General features: G+C 29.4%; 2 protein-coding genes across 2 annotated transcripts; one reads left to right on the top strand and one right to left on the bottom strand.

The window, feature by feature from the left end:
* Window positions 1-6: 6 nt before the first annotated feature.
* LOC145948538 (uncharacterized) lies at window positions 7-3,700 on the top strand. Its single transcript, XM_083058220.1, has 7 exons — window positions 7-45; window positions 338-526; window positions 1,190-1,246; window positions 1,308-1,642; window positions 3,003-3,162; window positions 3,393-3,528; window positions 3,630-3,700. Exons 1-6 carry the CDS (start codon window positions 12-14, stop codon window positions 3,500-3,502), a joined length of 885 nt encoding a protein of 294 aa, XP_082914346.1. The 5' UTR covers window positions 7-11; the 3' UTR covers window positions 3,503-3,528; window positions 3,630-3,700.
* Window positions 3,701-15,694: 11,994 nt separating this feature from the next.
* Window positions 15,695-18,977, bottom strand: LOC145948539 (uncharacterized). The gene is made up of 4 exons (XM_083058221.1): window positions 18,881-18,977; window positions 17,367-17,756; window positions 16,893-17,045; window positions 15,695-15,912 (listed from the first exon to the last, which is right to left on the bottom strand). Exons 1-4 carry the CDS (start codon window positions 18,975-18,977, stop codon window positions 15,695-15,697), a joined length of 858 nt encoding a protein of 285 aa, XP_082914347.1.
* Between the last annotated feature and the right edge of the window lie 4,869 nt (window positions 18,978-23,846).

Raw genomic sequence — 23,846 nt, 5'->3', positions numbered from 1 at the left:
AAGATAATTGGATGAAATATAAATGCAATGTTATTAGTAAGCATAGTAAGTACAGTTGGATTGATTAACATATAATAAGTACTATTGCTAATGAAAATTTAGAAAAATTTATTAAAACATCTTTTGTTAGAATATAAATTTGACTTTTTGTAACATTTATAAGAAATATGGATGAATCAAATTTAAACATAAACAAGTACATCCAAAGAATATTAAAATTCATTTGTTCTACATTTTTATAGTACTTAAATGTTTATATAAATTTCCTTTCTAATTTGTATGAATAGAAAATTGTATATTATATTTAATTGATGTAATGATTACTTCTTATTTTTAGTTACTTATGAGTTAGCTTTAGAGGCTGAAAAAACCGCTGTTGCTTCGTCAGAATCTGAAAATGAACGACAATCAGGAAAAAGAAAAGTTAAATATAACAAACATAAGCAGGATTATGTTGATTATGTTGGCCCTCCAAGAATGGTCTCCTCATACGAGAAATCAGGTGACACAAGTACTAGTACCGCAGGTAAATTTTTTTATTTGGTCGCAAGTATATCATAAGATTTAGATATAGATTATATAATATATTTATGTGTTATTATATGTATATAGGTATATATATGATTATATTGTATATATATGTACATTCTGTTCAAGTATTTTGATTACTTGTATCTTTGATTATTTATTTGTGTTTGTATTGGTTTGCTAAATGTGTTTATTTTTAAAATTTTACTTATTTCATTGAAATAAATATTAATTAAGAATATGTATTAATAATAAATAATCTTACACTTAATGTTAAAAATAATTAATAAGAAAAATATAAGTTTTTAATTCTAAGTATTTGTTATATATAATAAAATTATATATATACTAACAAACAGAATCTAATATTAACTTTGATTTATTTTCTAACAAAATTTTCAAATTCGATAAAATTTTTTTCATAACAAGCATGTATATTAAATACATAGAATATATCAAATATGTTCATACATATTTTTATATTGTATAATTTTATTATTCCATATAATTCTTTACAATATTATATAATTCTATAGATTTAAACCATGTGAATTTATAAACGCTCTATAGATTTATACATGCTTTTATATGAAAAATTGTTTACCGGTAAAATATGTTTGAATATATTTCATTTTACAAAATAATTGTATTCTATTTTTAGAATCATTGGAACAGAATCACCAAAATTCAGAATTAGATAATGCAGAAGAAAGCGATGGTAATGCAAAAATTATTTTAATAAAAAAAGTAAAATTTATTAATTTTATTAAATCTTGCAGAAAATGACATATTAACGGATGATATCAACAATGCGCCAGTAATTATTGCACAAGGGACAATAAATGATGATTTCATAAATGAATTTAAAGAAATAATGAAAGATATTCAATTTGAACTAGAAAGTATGAAAAACAAACAGGAGGAATCACTTTCGCAGATTCAGGAAACTGTAAATATGATCCTGGCTAAAATTAATAATGAGCAATATCGCAATAAGGAAGACATGATAATAAAAGATAATAAGATTGCAAAATACCTTCCATTAAATTCGATTGAAAATTTCCTTGAGTTAGAGGATATACTGAAAGATGATGACGAAGCTTTAACGCAAGTAGTAAGTAAAGCTAGACATCACACAGACGCACGCTATTAAGTTCTTTTTCTCTTTTTTTTTTACTAATACAGTATTAATTAACCCCTTGATACACACAACTGTCAAAATATGCAATGACATATGTACAGATGTTGCTCATATCTACAGACTATATTTATATATATATACCAGGGTTGGCAAAAAACTTGTTTTTTTCATTTTAAACAAAAAACATTGATTTTTTTGTTTAAAACATGTTTTTTTTATTTTATACGTGTTTTTAAGTAAAGTAAGAAAAAAACATGTTTTAAACAAAAAAAACATGTTTTAAACAAGCAAAAAAAACACTTGATAGCTTTGATCTGTAATCGTAATGTAATGTAACCGTAATCGTAATGTAATGTTCGACCACTCGCGTCTTTTTTCTGAGGAATCCATTAAAAATGTTAAACCGATAACATGGTGGCTTGCGTTAAAAGAAAATGTTAATACTGTAATGTTTGACTTATTGTTAGTTGAGTAATAATTCTTTATTAATATATAAAATTATATATTCTTTATTTTATTTTGAGTTATTAATTTTAATTAAATTTATAAAAGTAGGTATTAAAAAAATACCCAATATGCAATGACTGTAATGCAATTCCCAATTTCAATATGTTATTGTTACCGTTCATTTTTTCGTACTTAAATGTTTATTATTTTTTTAGTTAAAGGAATAACATTATTTAATTATTTGCAATAGATAAAATGTAAAATGCAATGTGTTATAATTTAGATTTTAATAGTTTGTGCAGATAGCTTTATAATTTATAAGTAGTCTTTAATATATTCAATTATATTGATTGTTACTTAATATATTTAATATCCAAAAATAAATATTCTGTTAAAATAATACTTATCTTAGTATTTTTATTTCATTATTTATATTTATATTTTTATATCTATATGTTACATATAAATATAGATAAAAAACTAAAAAAATTAAAACAAAAACCTTTTTGCAACATTAGTTTTGCACGTCTATTAGTTTTTGTTTGTTTTTGTTTTTCTTTACAGTTTCTTTTTCAAATAATCATATGTTTTAATTGCAATGTTTTAAACAGTTTTAAACAGTAGTTTAAAACTGTTTAAAACAAAAATGTTTAAAACAGTGTCCACTGTTTTAAACATGTTTTAATCAAACAGTTTTAAACAAATTGTTTAAAACATGCCAACCCTGCTATATACATATATTTTTTTTCTTTTCCTGATAAAAGAAATATCTTAGACAAATAAATCGATATTTCATTAGATTTTATAAAGATTTCTTTTATTATTTTCAAAAATTATATTAATAATTTTAATAATTATATCAATAGTATAACAAATTTTTTTATAGGTTAATAAAGTGTTACTAATTGGAGGAAAAAATGAGAAAGATTTTCTTCGAAGGATCTTAAGTGCAATCTTTACTGATAATTTAGCTTCAATATGCTCATGGACAGGGCAAAAAAATAACTTTAAAATTAAGGATACATATATTATAATAGGTATCAAAAGTAAGTACTTTTGTATATATGTACATACATGTATGTACACGCGCAACATATACACACATTAATTGACATGTATAGTTATTCTAAATCTTAAAATGAAATATATCAATTGGAAGGAATGGAATATATCATTTAGCAAGAGAAAAGTTACATAAATAAAATAAAGGCTATTTTGTATTATGATGCAATTAAAACAAAATTACATTTTATGATTTACATTTTTCTTATTCTAGAAGCTTTTAGAACAGCATTTCCTCGGGTTACGGAAAGGGATTTCGAATTCTCAATAATGGAATGGTTTAGATTTGCCACCGTTCGTAAACAAAGAAAACAAAGAGTTTAAGAGAAATAAGACAACATAGAGTGCAAGTAGGTATGTTATTTGATTATTTGTCTCGATAACTTTATTATTAATTATTACTGTAGATTTTAAAATCTTGTAAGTGTAATATACTATTTTTATTTTTTAGGGGGAAAATGTGGGAATTAAAAGTTAGCACTTTTTAAAGTATAAAAGAATAAATTTTATTTTAATGTTTTATATTTTTAAATTTTATTTGATGTAAACTTGATATTTCAATTTTTATATTTTATTGTATTTGATTCAATGCCTTTATAAAAATAAAATATATGTTCTGTATCTTCTATATTTTTCTTTTATTTCACATATCCATACCTAAATACATACAGAGTGTTCCAAAATTTGCAAATCAAAATACTATATAAACAAAAAAGTTATCGAAAAACAAAGTAAAATAGTTTTATTTGTAAATTTTTATTTCAAGAAATGATTTTTGAGATTTATATTTCAAAAACTATTTTTTTAAATAAAAATGTACGAGTAACTATTTTACTTTATTTTTCGATAACTTTCTTATTTACTATAGTATTTTGATTCGCGAATTTCGGAATACCCTGTATGTATGTATATGTACACACACACACACACACACACACACACACACACACACACACACACATATATATATATATATAATGTCATATACATTTAAATATTTTAGTAACATTAAAAATATATTGAAAAAATGTTGAAAAATATATACTTGTAATAGAAATAAAATATTTCTAACAATTTTAAATAGATGTTAGAATAAATATTGTTTTAACGTAAGAAAAATATTAATACAACATCATTTGCAATGTTATACAACTCTCATTTCAACGTTTTTAAAACCTTTAGATGTGCGTCAAAGTTTGTTTACGATGACGTTGTATACAACGTTACGAACTACATATTCTGAAACGTTACATGTTGTTAAATATCATTTTAGTAACATTGATGAAATGATATTTTGCTTACTGGGAAAGCATCCCAGTAGGACCAATAAATTTTCGCAGAAACATCTCTATTAATCTCCTGTAAATCAGGACGTCTATTAATCTCTTTCCCTTGAAGGAACATTGAAATAATAGGATCTTTCAATTGTTTATTCCGCCATTCCTCTGAACTATTTTCTCCAAGAATAATCCTAGCAACAGAATTTTCCTTCAATTCCACCTTGGCACAATAAACACAACCGAGTTCTGAACAAGGGCGTCTTGACAAACCATCAGTATTCTGATGCAGTCGTCCCTTTCGATGAATTATTTCGAACTCATACTGTTGTAATCTCTCTAGCCATCGAGCTAATTGTCCTTCTAAATCTTTGAATGACAAAAGCCATTTCAAAGAAATATGATCCGTTCGAATTTGGAATTTCCTTCCATATAAATAATGATGAAAAGACTTCATTGATGCCACAATTGCTAACAATTCTCTTCGTGTAATGCAATAATTCTTTTCTGCTTTATTTAAGACTCGACTGAAATAAGCGATGACTTTTTCTGAACCATTCTGAACTTGCGATAATACTGCTCCTATCCCATGATTCGAAGCATCTGTATCCAAAATAAATTGTCCGTGTTCCTTCGGAAAAGATAAAATTGGCGAAGAAACTAATCTCTCTTTCAAACCGTTGAATGCCTCTTCACAAGACGAATTCCATTCAAATTTCACTTGATTTTCTGTGAGAACGAATAACGGTTTAGCTATCAAAGAAAAGCCTTTAATAAATTTCCTATAATAGGAACAGAATCCTAGAAAGCTTCGAAGTTGCTTCCTATTCTGAGGAACAGGCCAATTTCTGACGACAGAAATCTTCTCAGGATCCGTTGTAATTCCATGTTCAGAGACAACATGACCAAGGTATTTAACTTCTCTTCCAAAGAGCGAACACTTCTTAGGATTCAATTTCAAATTTGCTGAGCGAAAGCGAAGAAAGACTTTCCTCAAATTTTCCATCATCCCCTCGAATGTTTCACTGAAAACAATCACATCGTCAAGATAAACTAGACAGATCTTCGATAAAACATCTTGAAAAACCTTCTCCATCAATCGTTCAAAAGTAGCGGGGGCATTGCAAAGTCCAAATGGCATGACAGTAAATTGCCACAATCCATTTCCTACAGAGAAAGCCGTCTTCTCCTTGTCTTTGGAGTCCAGCTTTACTTGCCAATACCCACTCTTCAGATCCAAAGTAGAGAACTAAGAATTCCCTGAAAGTTGATCCAAAATATCTTCAATTCGAGGCAATGGATAGGAATCTTTCACTGTGACAGAATTCAACTTCCTATAGTCGACGCAAAATCTTAATGAGCCATCCTTCTTTTTTACCATAACAACAGGAGAGACCCACTTTTAGACTGGACTTTTAGATTCTTCAATAACTCCGTGAGACTTCATTTCTTCAATGATTTTATTGACTTCCTCTCTTAGATGAATCGGAATTGGAGCTACGTGGAGCTTGTTTAATCGGCTTAGAATCCGTAACCTTGATATTATGTTTAAAAATTCCACAGTTCCCTGCAATTAAATCCTGAGAAAATACATCCTGAAATTCTAATAAGAAATCAGCAAAAATATCTTTTTGAGAGGAGTTCAAATTTTTAGAATTTTCCCCGAAAAATGTCTCAAGAAAATCAGGGACTTTCCCTTTAATAATTCGCAAATAAGAAAATTCATTTCTATTATTCTCTTCAATATTACCGAATTGAGATTCAAAAATCTTTTCCAGATTTATTTTTTCAAGAAAATCTATCCCAAGAATGCAATCATCAGAAATGTCAGCAACAATTATAGGAATCTCTACTTCATGCTTTCCTAATTCAATCAAAACGTTAACTTTATATTTGACTTCAATTAATTCCCCTGTAGGATATTTGAGACAACAATTCTTTATTTCCAAATATTCTTTTGGTCCCTTCAGAAATCTCTCACTAAGAATGGAAACATCGGAGCCCGTATCTATTTTAAATCGACAAATTCTTCCGTCCAAATTTCCCTTATAATAAAAATTATTTCTAATTTTACTTATTCTAGCACATTGTAAAACATTTGGGGCTATCACGCAATTAGTCGAACCTGCCCCGCGAAGTTCGACTAAACCTTGTTTTCCGTAAGTGACGGACATTCAGAGCGGAAGTGTCCCTCAGCGCCGCACTGCCAACATTCCTTTTTAGCCTTCGGACCGTTCTTTTGAAAATGTTTATTATTATTATGAGACTTCTTTTTCTCGTTATCTTTCTCTTTTGTTTCTTCATTTTTTTCTTTATTCTCGAATTTATTAAATTTACCAAATTTATTAAATTTATTATATTTATTATTTTTTTCAAAATTTTGACTTGGAAAATTTTTATTTTTCTGAAAACTATTCTCTTGAATAACTTTTACTGCCATTGCTCTTTCTATGGCAGATTTTAACGAAGTAATACTTTCTAATTGAAGAGTTCTTTTTAAGAAGCCATCAGATATCGCGGCAATAAATTGTGCGCAAGCAATTTTATCTCTTACTTCGTGAGAGCACTCAGGATAAGCTAATCGCGACAATCTTTCTAAATCTGCGAAAAGAGAAGCTAAATCTTCCGAACTCTTTTGTCTACGATTTGTAAATTGTGTATAATAAGTTTGAGCCAAATGCCCTTCACCGAAACGTAATTCCAATTTTGATTTCAAATCCGCGAACTCTAAGTTTTCAATTTCCGAAATTCCATCTAAAACGGTCCGCGCTTTCCCTCTTAAACAAGCCGCAAGAGCTAAGGTCTTTTGAAACGAATTCCAACCATTAGCCCGCGCTATAAGATCGAACTGAGCAATAAATTCGCGCAAGGGTACACTCCCGTCGAAATTCTCAGGTTTGAGCTTATATCCGAACTCAAAATTATTGTGTGTTGTGTTGTTCAATTCACTATTTCTACGTGCGGTGTTGTTCGAAACTCTATTATGGGAAGGACTTAGCTGGTTATTTTCCCATGTAGTGAGTCTTTCCTGTAAACGGCGCAGCTCCTCGTCCCGCTGTTGCAGCATCGTTACAAATTGAGCCTGCTGATGTGAACGTTCCTCTCGTAGCTCCCTAATCTGCTCCAACGCCTCCTGCAAAGCGTCCGCTCGCTCCGGAGCTTCCTCGCTGTTCGTCGCTCGAAGCGGAGTCGACTGTTGTTCCCCGCCGATCATTGCTCGTGACGAAGCTTGCGAACGAGTAATCCTCGGAGAATGCACCAAAGACATGGTATCCCTTACGTCACACACACAAAAATATTTGTCCTTTTCACTATGGCTCGTGGCTCGTCGTCCGACCGATCCCGGACGAGCTCCCAAAATGTTACGTCCGCGGAACTATTTCCGCGAAAGATCACTTCCGATCGCGACGTGCAAACCGTTCACTCACGCACGCGAAATAAATGTACTCGTATTAAGGAAAGGAAAAGACCTTTATTATAAAGGTAATAATAAGAGAAGAACAATTAGGGGAAATTCGCATATAATCGGAACGAGAACCGAATACGTCCGCTCGTGACAGCCGCGGAACTCAGACTCTCCAAAAGACAGCTGTTGAAAACAATCCTCAGCGACGCCTTGACAACGCGATGCTCCTCAATCTCACAGAAGACTCGATGATCTCTGACGGATTTAGGGACGTAACGTGACTCGCACGTTTCACGGACATAACAATATATATATATATATATATATATATATATATATATATATATATTATAGAAGTAGTACATATATATTAATATACAATTAATTTTAAATTAAAAACTAATTCAAAACGCATTTTATTTCAGTTAAAATAAAATACGATAAATCCTTGGAAGAAGAAATTACAAAAACCAATATTTTAATAAACTCTAAAGATATTAGCATGTGAGTATTTAACTTATTCTCTCTCTTTCATTCTCTCTCCCATTCTCTCTCTCTCTCTCTCTCTCTCGCTCACTCGCTCGCTTTCTTCCTACTTACTACCTGTGTCTCACCTATATACATTAATTTAGATCTCATTAATTTATAGTAAACCCAAAGATATTCAGACAAACTCTTCAAAAATTAACAATAAATCTTCAACTATTTCAATTAAAAAAATGTTGACAAACACAAAAGAGTCGCCCACGTAAGTTTATATTTAATTATACAATGTATACATATATGTAAATATATTTATATATCACATACAATTATCTACATTTTTTATAAATATTATTTATAAAATAATATTTATGAAAAAAGACACACACACAAGTTATGTTCTCCTTTATACAGGGTGTCCGGTAATAGTCGCATCAACCGTCGTGTGCAGGTAGAGCTAGTTAAACCGAGTAGAAAAGTCCTCTATCATTTTGCGATATTCTCAATAATAAGAGAGAAATAAATTAAAGAAAATCAGCCAATTCGCGCGATGATAAGCGTGCGGTGAGAAGAGACAGCCCACTCGGGGGTCCAGAGTTAGCGCTACTCGTATGGAGTTACTGTCTTTTGTAAAGCGCTCCTCCCCGCTTCATCGCGCGCTTAGCAACCGTGTAACATTATACTGTTTCTTTTCGCCGCATGCTTAGTAACGATATAAAACTGGGCTGTCTCTTCTCGCCGTCGTCACGCGAATTGGCCGATCTTTATTAATTAATATCTCTCTTATTATTGAGAATATCGCAAAATGGTAGAGGACTTTTCTACTCGGTTTAACTAGCTCTACCTGCACACGACGGTTGATACGACTATTACCGGACACCCTGTATATTAATTTAAATCTTATTAATTTATAATAAACCCCATGACATTAAAAAGAATTCTCCAATAAGTTAGTAAAACAACTCCAACTACTTCAGTGGAAGAAATGTCAATAGACACAGAAGAGTCACCCACGTAAGAAGTTTATACTTAATTATCTACATTTTTTTATAAATATTTTTATACACACACCCATATCTATATATATATATATATATATATATATATAGAGAGAGAGAGAGAGAGAGAGAGAGAGAGAGAGAGAGAGAGAGAGAGAGAGAGAGAGAGAGATATGGGTGTGTGTATAAAAATATTTATAAAAAAATGTAGATCATTTGTATATTGTATAATTAGTATATATATATATATATATATATATATATATATATATATATGTTTGCATAGAGTATTATAGCGAGACCGGATGAAATGTTTTAATATCTTTGTATACATAGGTTTACATTGGTCCATAGATGTATACATAATGCAAATAATTTGTTTGCATATGTTATAAATAAAGTTATTGCGAAAATTAAATACTGTATCTGTAGAGTATTTTATTGGTACCGTTTTTTTTTGGTATCGTATATTAACGGTACCTTATATTCATATATACAGGGTGTCCGAAAAATCGCCTACTCTACTTCGGGAGGTGATTCAGGACAAAAAAAAAAGAAAAAAATGTTATATAAACATAGGTCCGGAAATAAGTCGTTTCCGATATAAACACTTTTATGTTAAAAAAATCATAATTCGTAGTACGCTTGGCATCCCTCTTTCTCAATTTTTTCTTAAATTAAGAAATTCTTAAATTAACGAGAAGCGCGCGCTTGTGTTGTCTAGTATACTAAAACATGGAATAGTATATTTTTATGAAATAACGCGAGCAAGCTTTATGGCGCCACATTTTTGTTATTGGCGTAACTGTTGGTATAAAACGTATTTACATTATATTATTATTAATTTCATTGTAAAATGATTAATGTTCACGATACGTGAAGCTTATTTTATTTTACTTATACTTATAATTACAATTTATCAAATTATGGATACAATAATACGAGTAAGTTGTATGACGCCTAATTTTTGGTATTAACGGGACCACACAAGACATTTTCATTTTGCATATGTAAGCTGATTGGCTACTCAGTGCTTTTCGTTGCAACATAAGTCTTTTGTGCGAAGAAATCATAGTGTGGCAATTGAGGGCTAAAAGCGAATTGTAAAAAAAATACATTAATATTTTAATGAATATATGACATCAAACTAACATCATTTTGAATTTTCTGTTCTTCTTGGGTATTTCAAAAATCTTGTTATTTCTACGTAATTTAAAAAATTATATTATAACAAACTTTAAGTAATGTTATTTTTCTGGAAAATTTGCGTTAATATGATGTAAATGCGCATTATATGAAACGGTCCTGTCAACAAAATTTTGGCGCCATAAATCTTGCTGACGTAATTTCGCAAAATTGATCAATACTATTCCATCTTTTAACAAATTCAAATATTAATATTTAATTAGATAACAAAATGGATGTCTTATGTTGGTGCTAAATATACGCATATTTGTTAATATGGTGTAAATAAACGCATTATATCAAAGGTCCCGCCAATAACAAAAATTTGGTCCCATAAAGTTTCTTCGCACTGTTTTGTAAAAATTCTCATTAATACAGCATTTTAGCATACTATTCGAATATTAGAAATAATTATTAAACAAATCGATTTTCTTATGTCGATACTAAATGCGAGTTAAAAATACGTTGAGTTTACGATATCAACTTATGAGAAATTTGCTATATTGTTGGTATCATCATTGTGTTATTTCCATGAAAATTTAGAAAAATAAATTAAATTGAAGCGAACTTTAAGTTGTATTTTTGTTTCTCTTGAAATTAGGCGTTAATATGATGTAAATGTGCATTATATCAACGGTCCCGCCAATAACAAAAATGTGGCGCCATAAAAGTTCGCGTTACTTCGTGAAAATTAATACTATTCCATGTTTTAGCATATTAACTAAATATTAATAACAAAACGTTGGTAAACGTATTGATGAGATAATTTATTTTGAAATACTTTACAAATAATGTATATATTTAAAATCGACTTATCGATACAACATCAACTTAACAGAAATTTGCTACGTGGTTGGGGTATTATCAAAAAATTTTATACTTCAAAAATCGTTTATTTCCACGAAAATTTGAAAATTTATAACGAAACAAACTTTAAATATCATTTTTTTAAGAATTAGGCGTTAATATGATTAAATATGCATCAAACCAACGATCTCGTCAATAACAAAAATTGGGAGACATAATAAGCTTGCTCACGCTATATTGTGAAAATTGACACTATTCCACTTTTTAGCATATTATTCAAATCTTAATATGTAATTATTTAACAAAATCGATGTCTTAATTCGATGCTTAATAAACGTATGCTTAATATGATGTATACGCATTATATATTTGTTATTAGCGGGTCCGTTGGTCCCGCTAATAACAAAAATTTGGCGCTATAAAAATTGCTGGCTTTATTTTGCAAACACTAATTATTTTATCCTTTTTACATACTATTAAACTATTAGTGTTTTATTATTTAACAAAGTCATTTTGCTTATCTTTGTACTAAATGTAGGTATAAAATATGTTGCTCTTATAATTTCAGAAACTTATTACGTGTGCGTTACTGATAAAAAATGCAATTGTATTTCAAACTTACATTTAGCACTGGCATAAGACAATTGATTTTGTAAAATAATTAAATACTAATGTTTGTATATACATATATTAATGTAAATAATAAAATGTTGGAATGGTAAACATTTTTTTCACAATAACACGAGTAAGATTTATGGCGTCAAACTTTTATTATTAGCAAAACCATTAGGAGATATACATATATATAATGCGTATATTTACACTATAATAAACATGCGTATATTTTGCACCGGAATAAAATAGCAATTTTGTTAAATAATTAAATACTAATATTTGAATAGTATGCTAAAAAGTGAAATATGATCAATTTTTACGGAAGGACGCAAATATGCTTTATAGCGCTAAATTTTTATTGGCGGTACCGTTATTTTAATGCGTATCATTTTAACGTTTTCAGAAAAAAATAATACTTAAAGTTTGTTTCTATATGATTTTTTTTTAATTTTCAAAGAAATTACAAGTTACTTATAAACTGCTACTGTAAGCGCAACATATTTCAAGCTTTCATTTAACACCAGCATAAAACTATCGATTTTATGAAAATAATGAATTATTAATTATAAATTTGAAACTAAATAGGCTATCAAGCCGAATTTTTACGAATCAGGAAAAGCAGTCGCTCGGAAAGCAAAAGACTCAAGTTCGTTTCCCGATTCAGCGACATCGGACCGATATTTTTCTCGGCTACAATACTTTAGGGGGGTTAAATGGGAATATAAAAAAAAAAATTTCGTTTTGAGATTTATTCCTAAATAAAGCCTTAGCAACGGACCAAGCAATCTTCGTGCTCCGTGCACAATTAAGAAGTCATAGCGAAAAATTAATTTTCGCTATCTGACGCACATACATCCGCATTCGGCTCGTATAATCTATTTATTTCAAATTTATACATAATGTAATGTTTATGCTATGTTTTTGATCAAATACGTTGCAACAAAAAAATTACTACAATATACGGACCGTATATTAGGACACAAAATTTTACATGGTCCCGATAAAATACAATGCATTCACATCGGCTTTTTCTAAACTGTCTTGATACACTACGGAACATGAAAAGTATTATTAAGACCGTCCAGCTAAAAGCCGAAGGTCCCGCTAAAATACGTTTCAATAAAAAAATGGTCCAGCTAAACTACATAACATAAACATATTGTATATTTGTATTGAAGAGTAATTGTTTATTTTTTATTCTTTTCTCTAAAATATAAAATATATAATTATAAATGTAATAAACAGTTATTAACACATACAAAAGAACACATATCATATTATTACTTAAAGAATACATATCACATTGCTACATGTTTTCTAGTTTCTGTACTAATTTTATGTCAAAAATAAATTTTTTTACAAGCTGATTGTGTAAATTAAGAGATATACATATATATGTATACAAATATATAATATAAAAAATATTTGACAACGCGTATCAAATAAAAAATACATATTGATTGAATTACCTGTAACAAAAATTTGTCTATTATCTTGCAAATAACCATTCTTAAATTAATTATTAATTATAGAAACTTCATGGAGGTTTTTAATAATTAATAACTAAAAACTTTTTCGTGATTGTTTATATTGTAGAAAGTTTTTGTTCAGGACTTAATCTACATATATTTTATATTCGATACCAAAGATACTCTGTATACATATATATGTAGATACTGTACGTGAATATTTATTGTAAAAATAAAATTAGAAGAGGACAGTACTTTTAAGAAGTACATTTATGATGAAAATAAGTTGCATATAACTATTACATATGTACTATTCTGTTATAATTTCATTTCGTTACATTTCGCAAGTAATAGAAAACAGACTTTCATATAAATTCATTGTTATATGTATGTAGCAAATTGTTTTATATTTGATACTACCGTCAATCTTCTACGTGTATATTTTAAAAATAAAATTAGATGAGAACAGTACTTTTAAAAAGTACCTTTATGATGTAAATAAGTTGCATATGACTATTACATATGTACTATTCTGTTATAATTTCATTTCGTTACATTTCGCAAGTAATAGAAAACAGACTTTCATATAAATTCATTGTTATATGTATGTAGCAAATTGTTTTATGTTTGATACTATCGTCAAATATTCTACATGCATATTTTAAAAATAAAATTAGAAGAGAACAGTACTTTTAAAAAGTACATTTATGATGAAAATAAGTTGCATATAACTATTACATATGTACTATTCTGTTATAATTTGATTTCGTTACATTTCGCAAGTAATAGAAAATAGACTTTCATATAAATTCATTGTTATATGTATGTAGTAAATTGTTTTATATTTGATACTATCGTCAAATCTTCTACGTGTATATTTTAAAAATAAAATTAGATGAGAACAGTACTTTTAAAAAGTACATTTATGATGAAAATAAGTTGCATATAACTATTACATATGTACTATTCTGTTATAATTTCATTTCGTTACATTTCGCAGGTAATAGAAAACAGACTTTCATATAAATTCATTGTTATATGTATGTAGCAAATTGTTTTATGTTTGATACTATCGTCAAATCTTCTACGTGTATATTTTAAAAATGAAATTAGAAGAAAACAGTACTTTTAAAAAGTACATTTATGATGAAAATAAGTTGCATATAACTATTACATATGTACTATTCTGTTATAATTTCATTTCGTTACATTTCGCAGGTAATAGAAAACAGACTTTCATATAAATTCATTGTTATATGTATGTAGCAAATTGTTTTATGTTTGATACTATCGTCAAATCTTCTACGTGTATATTTTAAAAATGAAATTAGAAGAAAACAGTACTTTTAAAAAGTACATTTATGATGAAAATAAGTTGCATATAACTATTACATATGTACTATTCTGTTATAATTTGATTTCGTTACATTTCGCAAGTAATAGAAAATAGACTTTCATATAAATTCATTGTTATATGTATGTAGCAAATAGTTTTATGTTCGATACTATCGTCAAATATACTACGTGTATAATTATTTTGAAAATAAAATTAGAAGAGAACAGTACTTGTAAAAAGGTACATTTGTGATGAATATAAGTTGCATATAAGTATTACATAGGTACTATTCTATTCTAATTTTATTTCTTTAGATTATAATCTAATTCTAATTATTCTAACAATAAGTTATAAAAACATACTTTCTTATAAACTTATTGTTATATTTATCAAATAAAAAGAAACATTTTATCAATAATATCAATTGTGATATTGCATTTGTACTACTTATGTTAACTTTATATCTACATCAGCAAATAAAAAATAAACTTTCTTCTAAACTGATTATCTTTACATATATAAATGTACATATGTATATGTATATATATATACTGCACATACATATGTATATTAGCTTTTATTGCACTTCATATAGTGCTATTTTTCTATCAGTCTTGTATTAAATTAAAAAATAAACTCTTTTAAAATTATTATTATTTATATAATATGTATGTATACGTATATATATGTATACTATTTTTATTGCACTATATGTTGTACTTTTTCTAACAGCCTTCATATTTTTGCAATAGTCTAGTAGTCTTTTCAATAAGTTTTCTAATTATTTTTTTTCCATTATATTATAAACGATATGTAGCATCAAACTAAATAAATATTATCTAAACAAAATAAACGTATTAAATGATATACGTATCATTAAATAATAAACATTATATAAACTATAACAAGTCAAAACTATGACAATTGTATATAATTATGTTTAAATTTTCATTTGCTTCATTTTAATACGTTTTTGGTTGTGTATCCATGTTTTAATCACAGGCACGCTTCGATGTCCCAATGTATCAAAATGCTTTTTAATCAATTTTCCAATTTCATTGAATGTGGGTAATTTGTTGTCAGTGGAATTTATATAATGACCAAAAGCATCTGTAACGATACGTTTTTCATTTTGTGTCCATCGACTGCGACTAGATACTGGAAATATTAAAATATTTATTACATATATATACACATTATACATAATTTATATAATTTTCTAGATTTACATATAATATTTAATTGACGTTTTATAAAATATATCAAGTTTTATATTTACAGAGTATATGACGAAAAGTTTTGAATTAAAAATATACATGTAAATTAGGTCATCCAAAGCAAAAAGTTTTTTATTTCGTTTTGCAAACTATGCAAATTTCAGAGTTATTAATTAAAAAATTCTTAAAGCATTCTTTATACATATATGGTTAAAACTTAAAATTTTTCGTGGCTTGCTAAATAATGGTAGATGACTTTTGTTCATAATGATCAAATCTACATGTATACTTTTTACTCAAAACTTTTCGGTATACACCTTAATATAAATAGAAATATATATACAGAATGGATTTTTTGACAGTGTAATCAATCCACTGGAACATTTCAGAACTCCTAAGTTTAAGACAAAAATGTTTCAAGTAAGAGTTATTTGATGTTGAAATCATCTGACGGTGATCTTTATTTGACTACATGAATCGAAGTCCTGAGGGTTATATTTCAAGGTCCTCTTTATTTTTTGAAATAAAATCACTATAATTTTATATAAATCGATTTCTTCTATTTTGCATAAAAAGTTATGAGTGGGATGACCATAAAGTGATTAGTTTACAAGATATTTTGTACTTTATTGTACTTTATTGACATAATTTTTCATCAACTATGAAATATCTTGTAAAATATTCATTTTCCGATACTCTTTCCTCAATACTTTTATGCACAAAATAATAAGAGAAATTAATTGGTGCAAAGAAAACACTGTTGTTTTCAAGAAAAAATATATAGCTTCTAGTTACAAATAACATATTTAAAAAAAAACTACTATGTATTTTCTTTACACCAATTGACTCCTATAAATAAAATATAAAATCATAACCTTTGTACATATGTATATTATTATTGCAAAATAATATTTTACTTACTCTTTTTGTTTTGTTGAAAATTTTGTAAACGACGTTTCTGATCAACCACTGTTTTCTTAACATTTATCATGTTTTGATCATTTTGCATATTATCATCTAAATGACTAGTATCTGACAATATATCATTCGATGATGGTTCATCAACATCTTCATCTACATTTACATTAACAGAAATTTACATTATATTTAAGTTAACAGAATTTATAAATTCTATCATCGGTATTTATTGTACGATGTTATATGTAAAACTGTTTTAATTTTATCTTTAGATGCTGTAAACGCTGTTTTATTGGCTACATATCATCTGAAAATAAACTTAAGACAGCCTTAAATATAAAATCAAATTACGAATGTGCTCTTATATCAAGAGCAAGAAACCAATATGACCTTAAGTTTTAAAATTCATTCCTTAATCACTACTTGACTAAAATGTGATCTAAAAAAATAAATTTTATTTGTGAAAGAATAAAGTACCTTGTTGAAAATCTCGAATGACTTTTCTAGATGCAATTTCTTCATTAATTGTATCATCGTGAGTTTCTGTAGTCTTCGCTGTATTTTCAACATCTGAAAGTTCAGAGTCAGAATCATCATTACTATCACTTTCATTTATATCGGCTCCTTGTGCGGCTTCCAGATATTGAGATATTTCTAAGATTTCTTTTTCAATAACAGGTTGTCTATAGTGAGATAAATGAATTTTATCGGCATGGCCCATAAAATTTGCAAGCGTTGAAACTTCATTTTCAGATAGATTATAATGAACACAAATTGTTGCTATATGCTTCCGTAATTCAGTCGCACGAATAGTTTCTGGATTTTCTGCGCCACTATCTACTGCATATTGCCGTAATAAATCACACGCTAAAAGATAGTAGGTATACTATGCCAATTCTAACCCATGGGGCTCCGAGGGGAGTGCGGGGTGCGGGGGTATCTCTCGGCACGGGGTATGACGTCACGCGGGGCGGGGGAACTCGTTGGCGCGGGGGCTGACGTCACGCGGGTGGAGGGGATGTTTCGACAAAGGAGGGAGGAGAGTTTTCTGAGTGCAATATTTGTAGATGGATATCTTTACGACTTTTTTTTTTTTTTTATGAGGGATCCTAGACATTTTCCCAAAAAGGTATAGAACAAGCGCCGACGATCGACAATTTTGTACCCTCATTAGAATAATTTTATTACGGAAGCGCCGATGTCCGGCTGCTCGAACTTGTCAACGGAGCGTTCTAGAATCCATAAAACTATGTTTTTCATTTTATAGACATTTTATCATTAGGAAAGAAATGAAGATTTTAGGGCCAACGCTGCGACGAACATGTTGAAACGTGATTAGGTGCAAAAGCGTTGACGTTCGGCAGCTTTGTACCCTCGCGGAAAATCTCCCATAAAAACGAGAGCAAAACATTTTTTCTTAATATTTATATAAGTGCAAATGTAAAAGCGTTGACGTTCGGCAGCTTTGTACCCTCGCAGAAAATCGGTCGTAAACAGATAGCGCTCGATTTTATTACTATGATATTCCTTTGCGATAATTTTGAGAGGGATGGGGTTGAAACTTATGGAGAGAGTCTGTCTCCGCATCAAACAGTCTTTAGCATTCGTATAGCACAGATCAGAGTAAAAGAAATGGATGAAGATATTATTATGACTGAGGATAGTGATAATGACATAGAAATTATAGATATTGCGGAAGATAGTGATAATGACATAGAAATTATAGATATTGCGGAAGATAGTGATAGAGAAGAAAATGATATAGTGAGTGAATCAACAGACTCCGATTATAATAGCGAGCACGGCGGGGACTTGGATATAATTGAACAATTATTGGGAGTGCCTGTAATCAGCAACATAAATGTTGTAACGAAGGTGTGCGCTATATATTCATATTATATACCTGAAGATTATATTAAATTATGCACTGCTTGTGTAGTACGAAATGCGGAACTATTTGTAAACATTTGTGCCATACGCGTGCATTGTACCACTTCTTATGAAGTGATTATAGAAGAGTGGTGCAGCAATTGTCACGCTCCGCTGCATCTGATATTCATGCGGAACATGTGTCCACTTTGTAATCATTGTAAGTATCCGTTTTTATATTTATAATAAATTAAAAATTTGAAAAAACAAAAGTAAAATTCACTGTTTCTATTTTCAGTATAAGACGCAGCCTCCACTCTACTACCTCACCAGTCATCGCTGCAGTCACTGTAACAACCTCTATCGCCCGACCACCTCACAGCTGCCGTTGCCGCTAGCATTTTTTTTTTAAATTTTATATTTTATATTAATTTTTATTCATATATTTTCATTTTTATTTTATATTTTCTTTTATCCATTCAATTTCATACTTATATCTTTGATATTGAGCCGATAAAAATATTCTTAATTTTCTTTTATATTAATTTATATTTACATTTTATTGTATTCTTTTATATTCTTTTATATTATATATATTTTTAAATTTTACATGCTTTTATATATTTTTAATCACACAAACACACACACACACATTTTATGAATAAAAAGGAGGATCAATGTGACGAGTGTATCGGGTTGTTGATGGAAGAGCAAAAACAAATTGAATGTGAACATTTGGAAGATTATTATTATGCGTTGCTTCGCGCTCGAATCGCACGCCTCGAGGGTTTGAAGTACTCATTACGCAGACTTTTCGAACCTAGTGTCAGTGTACCAGCGATATCGGGAAATAATCCAGTGAGTTCGATCGTGCAAGCGATACAAAGTCGTGAAATCGGTTTAAAAAAAAAAATCTTATACAGAACGTCTATAGTCACGCTGGGGACTTCATAATTTCTGTGTAACAGAACTCAACCTACCATCACCACCATCACCACCATCACCACCATCAACACCATCGCCACCGCCAGATGAACTTTTCGGACTCGTTCCCGAAGATTTTAATGATTGGTAATATTGTAAGTATATTTAATCTATTTTTATAATATATATTAAAATTAATAATAAATTTTTATTTTTTTTTTGTTTCAGTAGACTGGCAGACCACTGTATAATGGTGACCGTAAGAAGAAGGAGCGGCCACCCTTCCCACTTTTAATTTTATATTCTTTAATTTTATATTTTTAAATTTTATATTCACATATTTTATATTCATTTATATTTTTAAATTCACACACACACACACACACACAAATGTACAATACACATGATACATATTAAAATTATTAATATTAAAAGAAAAAAATATATTTATTCTAGAATAAGATGTCCTTCTCCTCTCCCCCATCGCGACATTATTTAAATTATTAAAAATTATTATTAAATATTATTAATAGAAAAAATTCTCTCTTGCGAACACCTCACGCTCTCCTAAGCGCTACCTCTCTCGCAGTCCCTAACCTCGCGCTATCTCTTTCTTTCATGTACCTCGACGCAACATCTCTCTCCTTCACGTTCGCCTCGCGCTATCTCTATCTTCTCTCGCGGTCCCTAGCATCACGTTCCCCCTCCCTGCATGACGTTATCCCCCGCAAGGACCGCTACAAGCTTCGTATGAGAGCTGGGACTGCTTACGGATGGGGAGAAAATGGAGAATGGAAATGCGTGTGAAGAAATTATGTCATGATTTAAACTTAAAATCTCTTTATTCTTCTCTCTTTTACATTTTCTTTTTCATGCATATTATGGAGTAAAAAACTAAACCTACCAGCTCGCAATCGATGAGCTGATGCTTAGTGAAAACGTCGCTAGCGCGTATTATATTTGATACTTTTTTTTTATTATCCGTTACATTAGACGCGATAATGAAAATTGTGTAAATTTAACATCGACTGTCTCGGTAATTTTAACCAATCGATCAAAAGATACATCAATGCATGGATCGAGATCGAACATACGGTGTAACGTCGATTCGATCATCATCATGCATACATTTGAAGATTCGAGACTTATGAGTTTGACGTTGTTAATCGTATGAACTCGCATTGTTAGCGGTACAACGCTTATAAAACTGTGGACATCATTAGAGTCATTCCGAAGAAAATTTTAAAGTATCATCGAATATGAAATTCTTATGCTTTTATTCCATATATTTCTACAATTTTTGAAGATCTTACATTGAAAATTATTGTACGGAATTCACAAATTTGACATAATAACTTTATAAAAGCGTATTTATTTCGTTCTTAAATCGGATTTTTTTTTTTTTATGCAAAGAATAATATAAAATCATAAATCCCCTTACTAATCTTGATCATTGAATAAATCTCACCATTTATCTACATTTCCCTTCAATCAGAAATTTATATAAATTTAAAATCATACTATATTATCGTATGCAATTAATTACAACTGCGATTTAGTGCGATTATATATATATTTATAATAAAAATGGAAAAATGTTTATATTTGTTTTATTTGAATATAAATGCATAACGAGAAGACTAGAGGAGACCGGGGCTAGTAGGCTCAGTTCAAAGATATTATAAAATACCTCTTTTGTTATAAAATATTTTTTTTTGTTTTGAACACGCGTTTAGATTGGTCATCACTAATTAAATAAAAATATATTATATAACTAATTTTTATCAGATCTATATTGATGTTTTATTTCTTCTAATATAACAATATTGATATGTGTGCAATTGAAAACTATTAAAATCATCAAAAAAGCTCGATCTCTAAAAGTTAATAAATTATATAATTTTTTCCGTGATTCACGTATATGGCACCACTGTGCGACATCTCTCTCGCGCTATCTCTCGTAAACACCTCACGCTCTCTCTCTCTCTCTTTTAAGCGTTCTCATGGTCCTTTCCGCAGGTATAAACAAAACAGCGTATGGCGTATAGCATTACGGTGAGCGCTGATGTCCAACCGCTCGAATTTATAAACAGATATTTATTACTACGATTTATCTGAGGGGATGGGGCTGAAGCTTATGGAGAGAGGGTCTGTCTCTGCGATGTTCATCACAAAGTTTAAAGCAGTCGCTGAGCTAAGTATCGCTAAGTGTCATCGAGCTAAGTTATTAAGTGCAGTGCAAAATGCCTTTTGGATCGGGAGACATTTTGGGCCCAAATTTTTTTTTTAACAAGAATATCCTTAGGACTTCATGAAATAATAGACATAATATCTTGGAAGATCCACCTGCTAGAAAATTTATTGAGGACTCTGTTCCTTATATTCACAATGCCGGTAAGTTTTTATTATTATATAATAAATTTGTTTATTAATATTATCTACCAAATTTGTCGATTTTCAGAAAATAACCGAGGAATCCATCCAAATCGGTGGATACCTTAATCATCGGCATATAGAACAAGTACGAAATTATCGGTGGTGCGATCGGCGGGAATTGGCCGAGCTATGGGACGACGCGGAGGGGATCGTGGAATGGGCACAGGATTACTAGTGAGATGACGTCTTCTGCCTCAGAAAATTGTTCGGCGAGGAATCATATCCTCCCGAACCTGTCAGGGAGGAATTATGGGTCTAGTGAGTATCTCTTTTTAATTTTAAATATTATTAAAATAATAAAATAATTAATAAAAATTTTAAATTTTTTAAGTTGTTTTTATATCGCTAGTACAATAATCAAAGGGGTAGTTGTAAATTAATCGACCAAACTAGCCAAAATTTGTTTATTTAATAGAAGTTACAACGCTTCGACCATATGGTTGTGGTCCTTTTCAAGTATAAACTGAAATAATAATTAATTAAAAAAAAAACGGTTTGAATTCAAAAAGCAGTAATATACATAAATGGATTTGCTATAAAATTTTGAGTACACATGTTCTTATTGAAACACTTCACAAATTTGAATTAAAACAAATCATTAACATCTTGTTGAATTTTAAAGAGAGAGAAACATTGTATCAGTATGAAACTTTGTCAGTGAGTGAAATATAAAAATAGGAAACCAAGCTAAACGACCTTTATTATTTTGTCATAGATTTTATTTAAGCTATCTGTGTCCTTTGTAGGTTGATTGTATTATTGAATTTTTTAATATACATTTCCGCGATTTCTCTCTTTTTCACATATTTCTCATTATGTAATATATTAGGTTTTGCCCAAATCAAATTCATGTCCGAATTCCAACTTATGTTTACTTATAACGGAATGATTGGTTTCATGCAATTTTATATTGTTAAAATGCTCTTTCACTCGAGTACGTAAGCGCCTTTTTGTTTGGCCGATATATGACGCATTACAGTTTTTGCAATCTAATTTATATACAACATTAGTTCTCTGATCATTATGTAAACTATCTTTACCACGTTTAATCAATGTATTTAGTTTTTTTTTTTTTGTTATTTTATAGACGTTGAATGCCACGCATAACACGACATAGATCATAACTCACATCTTTAGCATATGGCAATGAAATAAAAGATGTTCTGTCAGATTGTCCACGATTCATATCACAATCATTATTGTGATTACGATTTTTTTAATACATTAATTCTTTTTTTTTTTGTATATGTCGTTTGATGATGGGTTTAGGGAAACAATTATTAAGTAAGATATCATTCACCATCTCAATGCTTTTATGATGGAAAATGTCATTGGATAGTAGAATGACATGATCAACCAGTTTATAAATAGTATTAATTTGATATTTTAAAGGGTGGTTAGAAAAAAAAAGTTTATATATCTTCCTGAAAATGTAGATTTCCTGTACCAATTAGTAATGAGTCTATTGTCAGAACGAATGATCGTTGTATAATGGAAGAACTGACTTCAATTTCATATGTGAAATTCAAGTAATAATTCAGGTAATTATTAAAAGTCATTAATATCTCATCTATTTTTGTACGTGGCAATATAGCAAGAACGTCGTCTACATATCTATAATATATGGATACAGTGACACTTAACTAACATAAACATTGTGTCTCCAAATCATCCATCACAATATCTGCTAGGATAGGTGATAAAAGAGAACCCATCGGGCTGCCAAAT

The sequence above is a fragment of the Prenolepis imparis genome, unplaced genomic scaffold (assembly GCF_030444845.1).
Source record: "Prenolepis imparis isolate NDT839.2.m4 unplaced genomic scaffold, iyPreImpa1.0 SCAF_445, whole genome shotgun sequence".
Lineage (NCBI taxonomy): Eukaryota > Metazoa > Arthropoda > Insecta > Hymenoptera > Formicidae > Prenolepis > Prenolepis imparis.
The sequence above is the reverse complement of the archived record's forward strand: the minus strand, read 5'-3'. Positions and strand labels throughout refer to the sequence as shown.

What these genes read in the sequence shown, in the direction of transcription:
- LOC145948538 (XM_083058220.1), top strand. Translation starts at nt 12, where the DNA reads ATGAAATATAAATGCAATGTTATTAGTAAGCATA. An exon ending in TAATGCAGAAGAAAGCGATG is followed by an intron (nt 1,247 to 1,307) that starts GTAATGCAAAAA and finishes TAAATCTTGCAG; the next exon opens with AAAATGACATATTAACGGAT. An exon ending in ACGAAGCTTTAACGCAAGTA is followed by an intron (nt 1,643 to 3,002) that starts GTAAGTAAAGCT and finishes ATTTTTTTATAG; the next exon opens with GTTAATAAAGTGTTACTAAT.
- LOC145948539 (XM_083058221.1), bottom strand. Translation starts at nt 18,977, where the DNA reads ATGATTACAAAGTGGACACATGTTCCGCATGAATATCAGATGCAGCGG. An exon ending in TAATCACTTCATAAGAAGTG is followed by an intron (nt 17,757 to 18,880) that starts GTACAATGCACG and finishes ACTATCTTTTAG; the next exon opens with CGTGTGATTTATTACGGCAA. An exon ending in CATTCGAGATTTTCAACAAG is followed by an intron (nt 17,046 to 17,366) that starts GTACTTTATTCT and finishes ATGTAAATGTAG; the next exon opens with ATGAAGATGTTGATGAACCA.